Consider the following 17,218-nt stretch of genomic DNA (forward strand, 5'->3'; position numbering starts at 1 on the left):
CCGAAGCCCCAAGAGAAATAAACTAGACTAGGGCAAACCCAATGCGGAAAAATCTTTCTAAAGCAAAGCCCAGCAGGGAGAGTAGCAAAGGGTTAAAATCCTTTTGATTGACGTTGTAGCCTCTGGTGCCCCGGGCTCAGGCGCGCGCCATTGGCCGCCAGGCCTTGTGCCTGGCGGCCAATGGGGGGGCGCGGTCCACGAGCGGTGCCGCGTGTCTCCTCCTCCCATTGGCTGAAAGTTACTGTGGGAAAGAAAGTTTGGGAAGTTTCACACGAGCCGTTCGCGTGCAGTCCCAGATATATATAGAGGCCGCCAGGGCCTGGGGATCACACAGGATCCGGAGCTGGTGCTGATAACAGCGGAATCCCCCGTCTACCTCTCTCCTTGGTCCTGGAATTGCGCTACCGATCACCAAGTAGCCATAAGATATTATAATAAACCCTCAGCACTTGCTCAGTAGTTTTGAGAAAGTCTAAAGTAAAAGGGACATAAGCAAAACAATAATTTTTGCGTGAAGAACTCCAAAAATAAAATTCTCTAGGGATTAAAAAAAAAGAAAAAGAAAATGCCAGCTGATATAATGGAGAAAAATTCCTCGTCCCCGGTGGCTGCTACCCCAGCCAGTGTCAACACGACACCGGATAAACCAAAGACAGCATCTGAGCACAGAAAGGTAAGGGCAGTACCTGTATTTCTCTGCACCCCCAAGAAATTAAGTCGGGGTTGGGGGCTCCTTTCTCCCTTAAAATCGCGGGGAGAAATGGCAGGTCCCATGGGAACTCAAGCGCTCTTTTTTAAAAAATTTTCTTTGCAGTCATCAAAGCCTATCATGGAGAAAAGACGAAGAGCAAGAATAAATGAAAGTCTGAGCCAGCTAAAAACACTGATTTTGGATGCTCTTAAAAAAGATGTAAGTGGGTAATTCTGCCTTTTTTTTTTCTCTCTCTCTCTCTCTCCCCCAGGTATTAAGAATGAAATCCCCTTGCCTGCGGGGTCTTCCCTGCCTGCACTGCATTCTCAGAGGCGGGAGAGCTGGGCCCCTCTAGCCGAGGTCTAGGGCTGTCGCCGCCGTGGCCGGGGGGAGGGACGGACCCCCACCATTCCGAGGCCTCTGTCGAGGCTCTCACTTTCCTCCTTTGCCTCCTCTTCTGTGCAGAGTTCGCGGCATTCCAAGCTGGAAAAGGCGGACATTCTGGAAATGACAGTGAAACACCTCCGGAACCTGCAGCGGGCACAGATGACGGGTGAGGGCGGCTAGCCGCGTCCCCCTCTGCGGGCGTCCCTCTCGCCCCGCGGTGATTTCTTCCAGACTTCCGCCCGTGGTTGTGAGAGGCATTCAGCTACATTTTACTGCCTTGGCTCACTCTTGCGTTCCCACGGTCTGGGGCTTATTTATAGCCACAACTCCAAGTTGTTACTGTTCCGGAAAGGGAGGGAGAGAGGTTGTAGTGGCGAGGGCGGCGGGCGGCTTGGCAGTGGGGGAAGCGGATGGGGGTGAAAGGATTTAGAACCGTGGCGGTTTTTAAGCTGCGTGGAGCCTGGGGTCATCTGGTTTAGCACGCCCTCCTCGCCCGCTACATAAGGGGAAATAAGGCTCGAATGGTGCAGAAGAGGGGGAAGGGCACTATCCAAGGTCACATCGCGCGGGGGTGGGGAGGAGGCAAATTTGAGGCTTCAGATCAGGTTAAATGAAGCAACAGGGAATGGAAAAGGGAGCGTCTCGGGGTCGGTCGCCAAGCTAGTGTGGAGAGGTGGATGGTTTTTCTAAACCCAGCCGGCTACCCAGAGGCAGTTCCGCGGGCGGGTGGTCAGGGAGGCGTGCCGCAGGGACCTCCCAGGGCGGAGGCGGTGGCTTCGGGGCCAGGGCCGGGCCGTTCGGTGACCCATTCGTCTCCTTCTGGCCCGCAGCCGCGCTAAGCACAGACCCGAGCGTGCTGGGGAAGTACCGCGCCGGCTTCAGCGAGTGCATGAACGAGGTGACCCGCTTCCTGTCCACGTGTGAGGGCGTTAACACCGAGGTGCGCACCCGACTCCTCGGCCACCTGGCCAACTGCATGACCCAGATCAACGCCATGACCTACCCAGGGCAGCCGCACCCCGCCTTGCAGGCGCCGCCGCCGCCCCCGCCAGGACCTGGCGGCCCGCAGCACGCGCCGTTCGCGCCGCCGCCGCCGCTCGTGCCGATCCCCGGGGGTGCGGCGCCCCCTCCCGGCGGCGCGCCCTGCAAGCTGGGCAGCCCGGCTGGAGAGGCGGCTAAGGTGTTCGGCGGCTTCCAAGTGGTGCCGGCGCCGGACGGCCAGTTTGCCTTCCTCATCCCCAATGGGGCTTTCGCTCACAGCGGCCCAGTCATCCCAGTCTACACCAGCAACAGCGGGACCTCGGTGGGCCCCAACGCAGTGTCTCCTTCCAGCGGCCCCTCGCTCACGGCAGACTCCATGTGGAGACCGTGGCGGAACTGAGGGGCTCAGGCCACCCCTCCCCCTAAATTCCCCAAACCACCTCTCTTCCCTCGGGACGATAAACAGGAACTTGGACCCTGAGAGAGAAGGCAGGACTTTTGAGATTAAGTAGTTACTTTTTTTTTTTTAATTTCTAAAGTTACTTTTTTTGTAGAGAGCTGTATTAAGTGACTGACCATGCACTATATTTGTATATATTTTATATGTTCATATTGGATTGCGCCTTTGTATTATAAAAGTTCAGATGACATTTCGTTTTTTACACGAGATTTCTTTTTTATGTGATGCCAAAGATGTTTGAAAATGCTCTTAAAATATCTTCCTTTTGGGAAGTTTATTTGAGAAAATATAATAAAAGAGTGAAGGTTCTTATGTCTTAGAATTGATTATTTCAGAATATGTGAAAATGAAGGTCTTGGCAGAATTTGAATTACACATAATCTGAGAATTCAGGAATTGGCTCCTTTTGTTATTAAAAGAATATTTTAAAAACCCATCAAGCCTTTTACCACTGCTCCTTGAGCTAAATTCCATTTAATTTGTGAGAACCCATCTGTTATGGCTTCCTTGATCAATTTGTGGTCAAGTCTCTTAAAAGATTCCAAAAACCTTTTTAGTTGCAGGTGGGTTCATTCAGTCCTGGTTCTCATACTGGCTCCTTCTGAGGAAGATGGAAGGGGGCTGAATTCATGAAGTTAATTAATCCAGTACTAGGTGCCCACTGCACATGTAAGGGTGGCTCCTGCAGCACTAGTGCCCTAGGGTATCTCACCAGCATCCAAGCAAAAAGTCTTCATAGCTGCAGCTCCAGCCTTCAAGTGTTGGAGTCTTTAATTAGTCAGTCCTTGCAGCTAGACATTTTCTGTACCAGCACCTAAAAGTTTGAAATGCCTCTCTGCACCCTCTTCAAGCAAGCTGAGAAGGTCAACAGATTCCTTCTGCCAAGGAACAGCTAGTTAGACTCCCAAGTGGAGCCCCAGTCCAGATGATTAACACCAGACATATGTTTTTGATAAGTTTCTGTGCTTGGCTCTAATAGAGAAAGCATGTGGAGGCCGTCCTGGCAAGCACACAGGCCATCTTCCCCTTTTAATACAAACAGCAAGCGACCCCTTTGCTTGGTCATGCCCCATTTCCAGGCAAGATGTGGGCTCCAGATAGAAGCAAAAGGGTTGTCTCGGGTTTCAGCTCACATAACCCTCCTTAACAAGTCCTAACTCAAAGCGGACAGCTTTAAACTGTGCCAGGATCTGCAGGGAATTTCTTCCAAATCCCATCACAAAGGCTTGTCAGATTTTGTCAGATTTGGCCAGGTGTTTGACTGCATCCAGGTGTTGGGGAAATGAAAACCACGAGCCCTGCGAGACCAGACACATCAGCCGCGCTGTGGGTCTGGCGGGCGCGCCCTCCTCCCGCACCGCCGGCCAGTCCTCCCCCTCCCCCCGCCCCCGGCCTGGCCCCTCCCGCCAGCCTCCTCTCGCCGCTCCCCCCCCCCCCCCAACCCCTCTCTTAGAAGGGCTTCTGGGAGGAGAAGGATGAGGCGGGAGAGATCAATCTTTGAAGCTTTCCTAACAAAGATAAAGCCAACGATTTTCTGTCTTATTTCAAAAGCTTTACCTCTCCCCTGCCTGGCTGGCCTTTCCCACAGGCCAGTGTGGAGAGCCGCTCTATCACTGGAATGATCTAGCAGACAGCAGTCAGTTTTCTACTCAAATACCTTCCATCCAGCTTCAGATCTAGAGTGAAAGGTTTAAAAAATACTTTAAAAATGTTGGCTCCTACTTGCCTCATTTTGCCTCTGTGAAAGGTGTCCAACATACCTTCCCCCCAAAGAAATAGACATACACACACACCCTTCTTTATCATATCATTTTCCTGCCATTTCTCTCCTGTTTAAACACAGACATAATAACAATTGCTCCCCAACCCAAGCTCAAATGCTTCACTTGGTAAATCTGTCCTCTGGCTCCACCGGAAGTGTCCTGGCAGAAATAAGGGAGACAACAATCTCATTTTTATAAAAATGCATTTATATTCTTAAAAATTGACACACACACACAGTGCAATCATTAAATCAACTCAAAACTCAATCTCTTCATCTTCCCCTCTTCAGAAGGGGAACAACTGAATAAAGCGGATTTTTATTAATATCAAAAGTCCACAGATATTGAGGGGAGTGATAATGTTTAAGAAGTAAACATTTGTTCGTTTGAAAATAATTTGTACAAATAATATTTGTACAAATAATTTGTAATTTGTACTTTGAAAGTGGTCTTTTTCCCCCTGAAATTTGGGTTTAAACTAGTAGATGAGGCATTTCCGTACAAAACGAAAAGAAAGGGTGGACCCTAGGCCCCAGTGGGGATTTTCAGGCTCTTTCGCCGGTTCTGCCGGCAAGCTCACTGTATCTCTTTGGGTGAGTCATTTCCCTTCTCCGGGACATTTCCAAGCCCGTGAAAGGAGTGTGTTTATTTCTAAGGCCCTGTACTCTCCTGCACTCAGGCTCTTTCTGCAGTAATCAGCTGGGGGAGAGGAGAAGCTTCAGTCTTGCCCACAACAGGATTCTTCGGGCCAGAAGGAATTACACAATCTTGAGTCGCACCCAGCAGCCCCTCTCCTCCGCCCCGGGGCGGTGCCGGTGGCTCCCGATAAGGCGCGGCTCCAATCTCCACGTCCGGATGCGGGCCGCTGGCCTTGCTGCCGCTGGCATTAGCCTCTCAATGGAGACCCTCCCGGGCTCTGGCCCCCCGCCGTGCCCGGCAGCATCCGGAGCTGAAAAGGCGCTGAACTGGAAGCGGGGCGGGGGATGGAGGGATGGTTGGCTCTCCTGGGTCTAGACTCGGGAGCCTTCTCTAAGCAGTGAGTTGCCGCGACTGGGAGGCGCGCCCCCTCCGCGCGCCCCATTCCATCCCACGTGTTGCTGGGGTGGGGACCTAGGGGTTAAGCTGGACCCCCTCATCGTCACCGCCGTCCCGGGAAACCTGTCATTAAAGTCAATTAACTTTTCCCACACCCCTTGGCCGGTAACAACCCGCTGCTAGCTTCCTCCCCGGCTCCTAAGTGCAACCAGATGGGCGGCCAAGCTGCCCCCGCCGCGCGCCCGCCGGGGCCGCCGGGGGTTCCAGGGAGGCCGCCGCGGCTCGCGGCCCGGGCGAGGAGCAGGCCGGGGCGGCCACGCCGGGCCAGCCCCGGCGGCCCTGCGGCCAAGGTGGTTTGCTTAGCAGGCCCGGCTGCTTTCTGGCAGGAAATGAATAGCTCCCAGATGAGCTCAGGCAACCTGAGAGGTCGTGAGAACGGCGCGAACCCCCGCCTGTGCAGCCGGCAGCCTGCCAGGCCGCGGGGGGAGCGGGCGGCGGCGGCGGCGGCGGGAGGCCGGGAGGCCCGGCGGGCGGTGGCGGGGGGAGAGGGAGGAGGGAGCCGCTGACACACGAGCCCGCGCCCGCTCCCGCTGACAGGCAGGCAGCCGCCCGCGCCCGGCCGCCTCCCCCGCTTCCCCGCCCGGGGCCCCAGCGCCTCCCAAGCAGCAGGCCCTTAGCCGCAGAAACGCGGCCGCCCGACCCGCCGGGCCCGGGGGTGGGGCCGCCTGCCAGTGTTTTTCCAGTTCCCCCGGTAGCTCCGGGCCGCATTTAGAAGCCGGGAAACTGGGCCGAGGCCAGTGTCGGGGCAGCAGAGGCCCTCGCGGCCGCCGGAGCCCTGCCAAGCGGCAAGCCAGGCCAGGGCGGGTGGGGGCCGGCGGGGAGAGCGGCCGGGCCAGGGCGGCTCAGCCCACACCGTCGTCCCAGACAAGACACAGCCGCCCGACGGCACCTCGCGACTCCTTAAAAATAAATGATTCTCATCCCCTCATCTCATCTCATCTCTAGCACCTACCGAGTGCCCAGCAAGCCCCCTGCAAGCGCTAAAAAGATAACATTAAGACCCACCCACCCCCTGCCCTCCCAGGGCTCTCAGTTTAGCTGGGGAGATAGACAAACATCCAAGTGATTCATCCCAGGCCTGATGTGGCACGTGCCAGAAAAGTTTCAACAATGGGCACCTAAGAACAGAGAGATGGATTCTGATTGGAGAGTAAGCCAGGTAAGGTCTTTAGAGCGTTGGCACCTGAAGCGGAGACCTGACGGATGCGGTCAAGGAAGAGACCAGACAGGAATGAGAAAGGAAACACAGACAGAGGTAAATGTGTAAGTCCAGTTGGGGGAATTCCAGGAAGTTTGCCATGGTTGTATTGAAATTTTCAGGTATATGAATTGGCTTGGAGGCCAAAAACTAGAGCCAAAGCACATGATCTGGCTTCAGGTTGCTGAGGTTGTAAGTCCAGGCAAATTACTTCTCTGCACCTTCTTTGTACCATAGGGTGGTATTTGTACCTCCCCTGGTGATATTTCATAGGGTTGTGAGGATGAAATGAGTAAATGCAGGCAAAACATTTGGAGTGGTGCTCGGCACATAAGCCCCCAATGTGTGTTAGTCGGTCATTGGTGTCCAACTCTTTGTGACCCCATGGACTGTAGCTCACCAGGCACCTCTGTCCATGGAATTCTCGAGGCAAGAATACTGCAGTGGGTTGCCTTTTCCTTCTCCAGGGGATCTTCCCAACCCAGGGATTGAACCCTGGTCTCCTACATTGCAGGCAGATTCTTTACCGTCTGAACCACCAGGGAAGCTCAATGTAGGTCAGCTATTATGATTCCTAAACCACAGTGAGGGATGGCCACCAAACGGGAAAGCCAGCCCTGGCCTTCGCCCAGTGATTTCAGGAGCTGCTTGTGACTGCACCAGCTATGTGAAAGTACCACTGCCTCTTCCCTAGGTTCTGAATTTCATGTGTGTACATGCTTATTTCAGGCGTGTCCAAATCTTTGTGGCCCTATGAACTGTAGCCCTCCAGGCTCCTCTGTCCATGGGATTCTCCAGGCAAGAATACTAGAGTGGTTTGCCATGCCCTCCTGCAGGGGATCTTCTCAACCCAGGGATCAAACCTGCGTCTCCTGCATTACAGGCAGATTCTTTACTGCTGAGCCACCAGGAAAGCCCTGAATTTCATGTACTCATTCATTAATTATTGAACCAGGCACCATGGAAATAAAAGGAAGAAGGAAGGCATGATCTCTGTAGCTATAAAGCTGTAACAGGCCCAACAGACCAGTAAAAATAAATAAATAAATAAATTTAAGTATTCTATGTTAAATGCCATAGAAGAGGATTAGTGTACACTAGTGGTACCAAAAAGTAACACTTCATATCGGGTAACTTTTTGGGCCTCCAAATCATGATTAATCTTTGTGTACATTTTTGTGACCTTAGAAAGGGCTGATGTGGTAAATAAAAAACTAGTCAAATTACACCTAAGAAAAATTAGTGTCAAATGGCTAATTTCAAGATTCATCTTTTTACAATACTAATATCTTCTGAATGTGCAGAGTCATCTTAATACAGTCAAGGAAAGGACTGGGAGTTCGGCAATCCTGGTTCCAAATTGATCACTGCCTATGAGATGCTGAGCAAGCCCTCCTGAGTCTCTGGCCATTAATTTCCTCACTGACAAGGCAGAAGCTTAGACCAGAAGTCTCTGAAGTCCTTCTCAACTCCACGGTCTGTAATTCTCTCCTTACGGTGAATATGCCTCTATACACATGCACTGTAGCTTACAGGAACCTATATCTGCAAGAACCTATATCAGGCACATTTCAAAATTTCAACCAAGGTCCTGGGATGGTTTTACAATCAAGTATTTGCATCTGCAGTCAAAGATGTGGAAACAGACCTGAAGCATGGGCCCTGTACCTGCACTATTGCAAGAAAATAGTGCACAATGAGTTCTTGGAGACCTGTGTGTTAGTGAGACCCATCAAAGGAAGACTACATCTGATAGGATTTGCCTACATATCTGCCACTAAGACATTATCCTTCTTTGTGATATCTTGTTACCTTCATTGGAAAACAGAATAGCAAGAATTAAAAGTGCCATCACTTTCTCTCTTCATCCTAAGCACCACCCCTCACCCCAACCCCCACCTACCACTCCCCCCTCCCACCCTTTCACTTGCCCACTTCTTTTCTGAAGAGAATTTGGTTATCAGACTCTCTCCATTTAGGGAACATATTTCCACAACTGGTTAGAGTTTTTCCACTAGTACACTTACTGAAGTAACTAAACTTACCGGATTAGCCTGGTTAAACAAGAATGAATTAGTGAAATCAGTGTAAATTAGTGAAAAATCTGAATTTTAAATATCTAATAGAAGGAAAAACAGTAAACTTGGCAAATACTTGTAGTAAGTCTGAATTCATAATTGACAGAAGCACTTGCTTTCATAAAACTAATGCACTAAATTCATTTAAAGGCTATATTCTCTTAAGCAGGTTAAACATAGCTCTTACAGTACTATTTATAATATAAATCTTTATAGTAAGAATAAGAAGAGCCATGATTGCAGCATAAGTAAATACTTGAAGTCTGAATTAATAAAAGGCTTTACTGCAGCTATTCTATGTCTGGATATATTTCCAGTTGTAATTTGCCTTTAGTGAAGCAGCGATCAATGACTTCTTTTTTTGTTTAGAATTGCAAGTATCACTTAATGATAGTGATGCTATTTAAGAAATATTCTTTGTAATTTACTCTAGTTTGTTATTAAAAAATGCAATCAGTTTCATGTTAACTAATTGTGCTAGTTTAGTCATCAATGTGAGAAGTGAAATTTATAAATCCAGTTGACAAAATCTCCAGCCTAGAGAAAAACTACTTCAACGGACAAACACCACCACCCTAAACTTCATGTTTTCTACAATGTAGTTTTTTTTCTATTAGCTTTTCCCATAAAAATGTGTCCATAGGCATCAAAATGTAGAACAGGAATATTATTCTCTTAATGGGGCAGGAGAGGGTAAAAGCCATATCAAATTGATTTCAGAAGCAGAATCCTGTGTGACATTTAGGAGTAAAGTACTGAAGGCATTTTTTCATTTTAGCGAATACCTAACAGATACTCAGGGTCAGGGATGAGATACAAACCGTAAAGGAAGGCTTCCCATACACCACATTTGTGAAGAACAAATAGTTTCGAACACAGAGTTATTCTTCCCTGTGTCTCTTCCATAATTAGGGCCCATATGATTATTTTCGTACAAATAATGTAGAATTTTGCAGAATCAAATAGATATTTTCCTTGAAACTCTAGGTAGCAAAGTAACTGTGGAATTGGCCATTAATACCTTATAGAGGTGAACAAGCCTCTAAAAAACTCTGAAACTAAAGGCTCATTTGGTTTACTTTTGTTTTCCTGCTTTGGAGTTGGGGGGGAAGGGCACGGTGGGAAAGGAGCATAAACTATGATCATCTAGAGAACTCAGAACCTACTTTACTGTGATCTCGTTGAGACTGCATTTTAAGTTTAAAATAGGGAGTATCCATCCAAAGAAGAGACATTTTAATGCTGGGAGAAGTTCATAAAGGATAACTTAAAATGTCATTCTTGCCTCAAATATTCACACAGCTCCTATATCAAAGATCTGAGGCTGTAGTCATATTTACACACATACACTAGTTTAAAAATAGAAGCTGGATTTTGAGCAATTGATTGTTTTGGGATATGGCATCTAGTCTCTAACCTGATATGGGATTGAATTCAACTTAATATTTTTATTAGCATAATGTATTTTATTGAAGAATAGTTGACTTACAATGTTTCAGGTGCACAACTAGGTGATTCAGTTATACATATATATTATTTTTCATATTATTTTCCACTATAGGTTATTATAAGATATTGACTATAGTTCCCTGTACTATACAGTAAAACTCTGTTAATTGTTGTGTATCTATTTTTTAAAATTGGAAACCTAACATTCTATTAATACTAAGTCAAACATGTGGAATCAAAATGTCATAATTTCAACTAGGCCAAAATTCGTAAGTTTTCCAAAATATGTATGTTTTACATACATTTAAATATGTGTATACAAAAGATTTTCTAGTATGCTTGATAAAGGCCTGAGGAAGAACATCAGATAAAAGAGATGGAAAACTGGAAAACATTTTTAAGACATTGAGTTTCCATGTTTAGTGTAAAGCCTCCAGCTGGGAGTCCAGATCTTGGCTCTGTGCTTCCCTCCTCTGGGTGAGTCCTCACTGTTCTCCCTGGAAACTTGTTCTTTTTAAAATAAATGCCCCTTTACCTGCACTGTCTGAATGAACACCCCACCCCCCGCCCCCCGCCTCCCCGCCACCACCATTGCCTGGTTCTGCTTTTCTTTTGAGCCTACCGGATGGATGATGCATCACTTTGCCCATCCCAGGTGTGAGTAGGATGGAAGCGATGTGGGGGGATGACGGATGTGGGTGGGTCCCTGGGCTGGAAAGTGAGGACATATGCTCTGCCCCCATACCCTTGCCCACCCATGGCTCTTCCTTCCTCGGGTGCCATACGCTCTCCCACTCTTTAGTCCTCTGGTCCTGATGGCTCTCCTTCTGGCAGGTCCTGCCTTCTCCCATTAGGCTTACCTTCACTTGGCTCCATCCTTCTCTTCTTTCACAGGGCTGTGGATCCTTTCCCCCTTCACCAGGGAGGTGGTCCACAGAACATCAGCTCTTATTCCTAAATTTTCAACCTCATTTTACTTTTCCTTGCTGTACATAAATACATTTATTTTTCTACCATCTTTCAGAGCCAACGTCCCCCACCCCACACCCCTCTCTCCACCTCAGGCTGCTCTCCTCCCTTTTCACCGAGGGCCCTAGAATCTAGCTAGTAGCCCCCTTGCCTCCTTTCTCTTTCCCTGTTACCTGTGCAGCCAGACCTGTGAGTGCCCCTCTCTCCGTGAACAAATCAGATGGTCCCTCTTTTGTTCTTTCCTCATCAACACTTGTGAGGTTCTGAGTATGTGCAGACTCCATCCTGAAATTCCCTCCTTCCTACACCCCTGTGGCACATGTTTCTCCTGACTTCCTCCAGCCTCTCTGGAGACTTCTCAACATCCACCATGGTATTTTTTTCCCCCTTGACCCACCCATTAAGGTCAGTGTCCTTGAAAAATCTATCCATGCCCTTTTCCTCTTGTCACTCCATCACCCACAGCGTGAAGACCCACTGGCATCTTCATCAAATCTGGTATCTTCAGTCCCAGATTCTGCCCTGAGCTCCAGATTGTGGACCCAGCTACCTGTGGGCCATCTCCACGCGACAGTCCTTAGGCCCCCACCTCTGTGAGATGTCCTACCTCTGATTTCCCAGGCTCAATGTGTCTTCCTCAACCCCACCACCAGTCTCCTCCCTGCCTCCCAGGGGGCACAAGGAACCATGAGGCTTCCCCTTGGTCATTGCCTTTGTGGAGGAGTTTCCAGCAGGAGTTTCATTGCTTTCATCTCCTTCAGACTGCTTTCTTCACCTTCAGTTTTGCTTCCCTCCAACCATCAACCACACACTCCAGCCACACATCCAAACAACCACATCTCTGAGAAAACACCTCCATAGGCTTCCTATTGCCTCCACCACTGGAGAAGCTCAGATGGTTTACTCATGGCCTAGCCTCCTGCCTTATTGCCTACAAGAAGTCAGCATCCCATCCACGTTTCCTCGGGGTGCAAAGCTGCTGCACCAGTGCCATGAGCCTCCCCCCTGCCCCCGCCCTCACCCACCCCTGCGCTGGAAGAATCCCTCCTCCACTTCTCCATCCAGAGACCTCCTACCTTTGCATCCTTCAAGACTGCTCAATTCACCTGGTTTCCAGAAGCACATCTTGAGGCCTCCAAATCCTGGCTCTGACCCCTACCTCCCCCTTTCCCCACTGCTGGAGCATTTAACACAGCACTGATGACGCTGGATTACAGTGTCTCTTTATCTGTCTACCCAGCTCAGACTCTGTGACTTTTGGAGGCAAAAGCAACATACTTTTTCTCTACCTGTAGTAAGTGGCACAGTCAATGGCTGCTGTACAGAGGTCATTCAGGAAGGTGTACATTGCTAATATAAGAAAGAGGATATTAATAAAAATAGCAACTTACATTTGAATAATTTGAATTTAAGTTTCACAAAATGCTTTCACAGACATCCTCATTTAATCCCAAAAGCAATCGATGTAGGTAAGTAGGACTGAACATGTAATCCCCATAGCAAATGTGGACAATTCGTCTCAAAGGGAGTAGATGGTTTGGCCAAAGTGGCAGCTAGAGAGAGCCAGGTGGGTCTTTGGAACCCTCCTCTTCTGGCTGGAGTGTCACACTTCCCTCATTTTCTGCAGAAATGGACCGGACTTTGAAATGGACGGAAGTGGAGCTGTACTTCCTAAAGCCTGTCTCTGTGGTTGCCTTTCCCTGCTGACTTTGAAGGGCAAATAAACCTAGATCTAGTCTCAGTGGTCCATGCACTTTTGCTACATGTATAGCTAGAACTACTTTGGAACTGCTGGAAATCTGTTGTCCTCACTCCCACTTTGCTGTGTTAGACATGTAACCGAGTCTCTTAGGGAATGAGAACTGCAAGTCCCTTCCTTCCTCCTGTATACTGAGTGACAGAATTGATGCAATCAAAGGCAAGTTTTCTTTACATGTAAAGCTTAGTGATTCTCAGCACAAATGAACTACCAGGAACTTCTCAGAACCAAAAATTAGAAAGAGAATGGGAAAGTCCTAAACTTTAAGAGGAAAAAGTATTCAATTTTGAAGATCATATTTGTGCAGGCTGGTTTAAGAGTCATTCTTTAGTATGTGAATGAGTCACACCATGACCCAGAGAAACCAGTGGGTATAAGTGTCTAAGGGTGTAACAAAAGGTTCCAAAGTACCAGCCATGGAGGCGGCCACACCAGAACAGCTGCCAGGACAATGTGGCTGTTTGCAACAAGATCAATGCAGTCTCTGTAAGCAAAACATCCCCCGAGCCACGAAGCAGTTGCTAAATTTCCTGGTATAGTTTGTTTGGGCTTTTCTTTCCTGTCTGTGACCGCCGGTGTTTTGCATCCCAGTTTTGTGTTAGATTGCAATGAGCGTGTATTACCTGAAGGGTTTCTTCAGAAGAGAGAGTTTGTTGAGGTCACTTGCAGCTCAGGATGCAGTACCAGAAGTGAGGGGGCATCTGGGACCAGTGGGTCACTGGCCCACAAAGCAGCTCTTGGTTGCAGCTGACTAGTTATTCATCAGGGATTCATGCAGCACCTACTCTGCGCCAGCACTGTTCCAGGCACCAGAGTTTCTACAACAAACAAGACCGGCCCGGCCTTGGCTCTCAGAGTGCACACATCCCACTGCAGAGAAGACAACCAAAAAATAAAATAAATAAATGAAAGAGGGAACATCAGCTCATGGTAAATACTATGAAGCAACTAAAATCAAGTGCTGATAGAAGGGACAGAAGTGTGACCAGGGAACACCTTACTGAGGAGGGGACTCCTGAAGCCAGGAAGGCCAGTTAAACAAAAAACCCCCCAAAAAATCCAACCAGATTTTGCAGACCCGGTCAGTGAAGGTAAAAAATGTCTCTTCTGGCCGACCTGGCAAGGTCTGTAAATGGCTGAGTGTGATGCCCAGGGCCACAAAGAGAACCAACGTCATTTGCTGCTGTTTCATGAATATAGTTACTAAAAACTTCTCCACAGTTTGCAAAGCACCTGAAATATTCAAGGTAGAAGCTGATTCAAAGAAAACTGATGAAATCTCTTTGTTTTCTGTAGGAAGATGTGGGGTCTGGGGCACCAGCCTTGGTTTTGTAATCATGTGTACATTCCATAGATATCTTCTAAGCTTCCACTTTGCACCCAGGGGTGGGCTGGGAACCCTGGAGATGTAGTGGTGAACAGATGCGAAGGCCTTCAAGGAAGTCACAGTTTAGAGAGGGCCATGGCGTGCGGACCATATAGGAGGAAATGTGATGAAAGCCATCATCTCAATACCCCATGCTGGTCTAGCCAGGAGTCTTTGTCCATGGTTCTGTATTTATCAATTCAATCATTTATCAAATATGTATTGTATACCCACTGTGTGTCAGGCCTTGAGCTACAAAGGACAATAAGGCAGAAGGAGGTCCCTGGTTTCTAAGGACTTAAGCTGTAGTCAGGAGGAAAGAGAGAACAAAACATTACACAAAGAAATTGACAAGGTAATTTCTATACTGATGAAATCTTCTGAGGAAATTAAAGTAGGGCATGAGATAGCCCTGGGGAGGGAGATGTCCTCTAGAGAAGACTGTGAAGGGTAGGAGGATTCAGCAAGCCAAGATCTCAGGAGAGAACACAACAGGCAGGGACATGGTAGAGAAAGTCCAGCATCAAGAAAAAGCAGTGGCGTGCTGAGGGAACAGCAAGGCCGCATGCCTGAAACAAGCTGACAAAGGGGAGAGGGGCCCTCACTCGGCCTCAGGAGAAGCTGGCAGGTCACAGGGGACCTTGATGGTCTCAGTGACAAATCTGTGTCCAACCCAAAGAGCAATGGGAAACCACTGGATCAGTGATGCCTAGTAGAGAATAATGGGTGATTTAAAATGTTCCAGTAGCTACGTTTTTTAGAAGTACAAAGAAACATTAATGTTAATTATAATATAACATTTAACTCAATATATCCAAAAGATTACTTCAGTATGTAATCCATGTGCAAAATTATTAATGGGGTGTTTGACTTTCTGTTTTGGGGAACTAGTACAAAGAACTGACTCATTTGAAAAGACCCTGATGCTGGAAAAGATTGAAGGCGGGAGGAGAAGGGGATGACAGAGGATGAGATGGTTGGATGGCATCATCGACTCAGTGGATATGAGTTTGAGTAAGCTCCGGGAGTTGGTGATGGACAGGGAAGCCTGGTGTGCTGCAGTCCATGGGGTTGCAAATAGTCAGACATGACTGAGCAACTGAACTGAACTGAAGTTTTTGACAGAGGTGTCTTTGTCATACTGAGAGCACTTCTCAATTCAGATCAGCTACATTTCAAGTGCTCAGTAGATGCCTGTGGCCAGAGAAGCATGGGAAGGTCTAATGATCATCACCCCCCAGAGAGCCAGGCTCAGGGTTATTTCATTTCTCCCTTCCCCCAGCACCTACCTGCTATCATCATCCACCAAGAGCTTAGATAATTCTCTCTCAAACCACTGTTTATCTCAGTGTCAACCCCAGCTCAAGTATCATCAGTATTTTGCATATCAGTGGTTGCTACATCCTCAGAATTGGATTTTTTTGCCTTTGCTCTAACTCTGTCCATCTCTTGCCATTGAACTCCTGATGTTTCTGCTAAAACACAGCTCTCTCTTCTTCCTCCTCCCATCTGAATCTTCCATAGCTCCCACTGCCTTCACTGACACAATTAAAACTCAGGTCCCAGCTTCATCTACGTCATCCCACGTAACCAGTGACTTATGCAAGTAATGAAAGTGATGTAACTTCATTTTCCTTAAGCACTATGAACACATACCCTTAGACACTATGAACAATTGTAATCAAGTATTGAAAGCTTTTGGGATTTTGTTTCCGTTTATTATTTTCCTTTAATAGTAATTTTCCTCTCTGTAAAAAAAGTGTTTTCTGTTTTTTTGATAATTTTTTTTTCCTTTTAAAGTAATTCCAGGGACCTGCAACATTTGGATATGAGGTTGTTTACTTATTGTTTGATTTCTTGGTAGTTATCATCCTGCAAGCCAACTGCTAGCAATAGTGATATAAGGCAAATGTACATAATCAGGCATCACATGGGATATGTGTGTACATAAACATTTAAGCTATACCCAGATAATCACGATGGTGTGATCACTCACCTAGAGCCAGACATCCTGGAATGTGAAGTCAGGTGGGCCTTAGAAAGCATCATTACGAAGAAAGCTAGTGAAGGTGATAGAATTCCAGTTGAGCTATTTCAAATCCTGAAAGATGATGCTGTGAAAGTGCTGCACTCAATATGTCAGCAAATTTGGAAAACTCAGCAGTGGCCACAGGACTGGAAAAGGTCAGTTTTCATTCCAATCCCAAAGAAAGGCAATCCCAAAGAATGCTCAAACTACCGCACAGTTGCACTCATCTCACACATTAGTAAAGTAATGCTCAAAATTCTCCAAGCCAGGCTTCAGCAATATGTGAACCGTGAACTTCCAGATGTTCAAGCTGGTTTTAGAAAAGGCAGAGGAACCAGAGATCAAATTGCCAACATCCACTGGATCATCGAAAAAGCAAGAGAGTTCCAGAAAAACATCCATTTCTGCTTTATTGATTATGCCAAAGCCTTGGACTGTGTGAATCACAATAAACTGTGGGAAATTCTGAAAGACGTGGGTATACCAGACCACCTGACCCACCTCTTGAGAAACCTATATGCAGGTCAAGAAGCAACAGTTAAAACTGGACATGGACCAACAGACTGGTTCCAAATAGGAAAAGGAGTACGTCAAGGCTGTATATTGTCACCCTGCTTACTTAACTTATATGCAGAGTACATCATGAGAAATGCTGGGCTGGAAGAAGCACAAGGTGGAATCAAGATTGCCAGGAGAAATATCAATAACCTCAGATATGCAGATGACACCACCCTTATGGCAGAAAGTGAAGAGGAACTAAAAAGCCTCTTTATGAAAGTGAAAGAGGAGAGTGAAAAAGTTGGCTTAAAGCTCAACATTTGAAAAACTAAGATCATGGCATCTGGTCCCATCACTTCATGGGAAATAGATGGGGAAACAGTGTCAGACTTTATTTTTGGGGGCTCCAAAATCACTGCAGATGGTGACTGCAGCCATGAAATTAAAAGACGCTTACTTCTTGGAAGGAAAGTTTTGACCAACCTAGACAGCATA

General features: G+C 47.5%; 1 protein-coding gene across 1 annotated transcript; it reads left to right on the forward strand.

The window, feature by feature from the left end:
• The first annotated feature begins 298 nt into the window (after positions 1 to 298).
• Positions 299 to 2,827, forward strand: HES1 (hes family bHLH transcription factor 1). Its single transcript, XM_061166844.1, has 4 exons — positions 299 to 673; positions 815 to 910; positions 1,157 to 1,244; positions 1,909 to 2,827. The coding sequence occupies exons 1-4, from the start codon at positions 566 to 568 to the stop codon at positions 2,457 to 2,459; spliced, it is 843 nt and encodes a 280-aa protein (XP_061022827.1). The 5' UTR covers positions 299 to 565; the 3' UTR covers positions 2,460 to 2,827.
• Positions 2,828 to 17,218: the final 14,391 nt, after the last annotated feature.

Source organism: Dama dama, chromosome 19 (genome assembly GCF_033118175.1).
Source record: "Dama dama isolate Ldn47 chromosome 19, ASM3311817v1, whole genome shotgun sequence".
Taxonomy (NCBI): domain Eukaryota; kingdom Metazoa; phylum Chordata; class Mammalia; order Artiodactyla; family Cervidae; genus Dama; species Dama dama.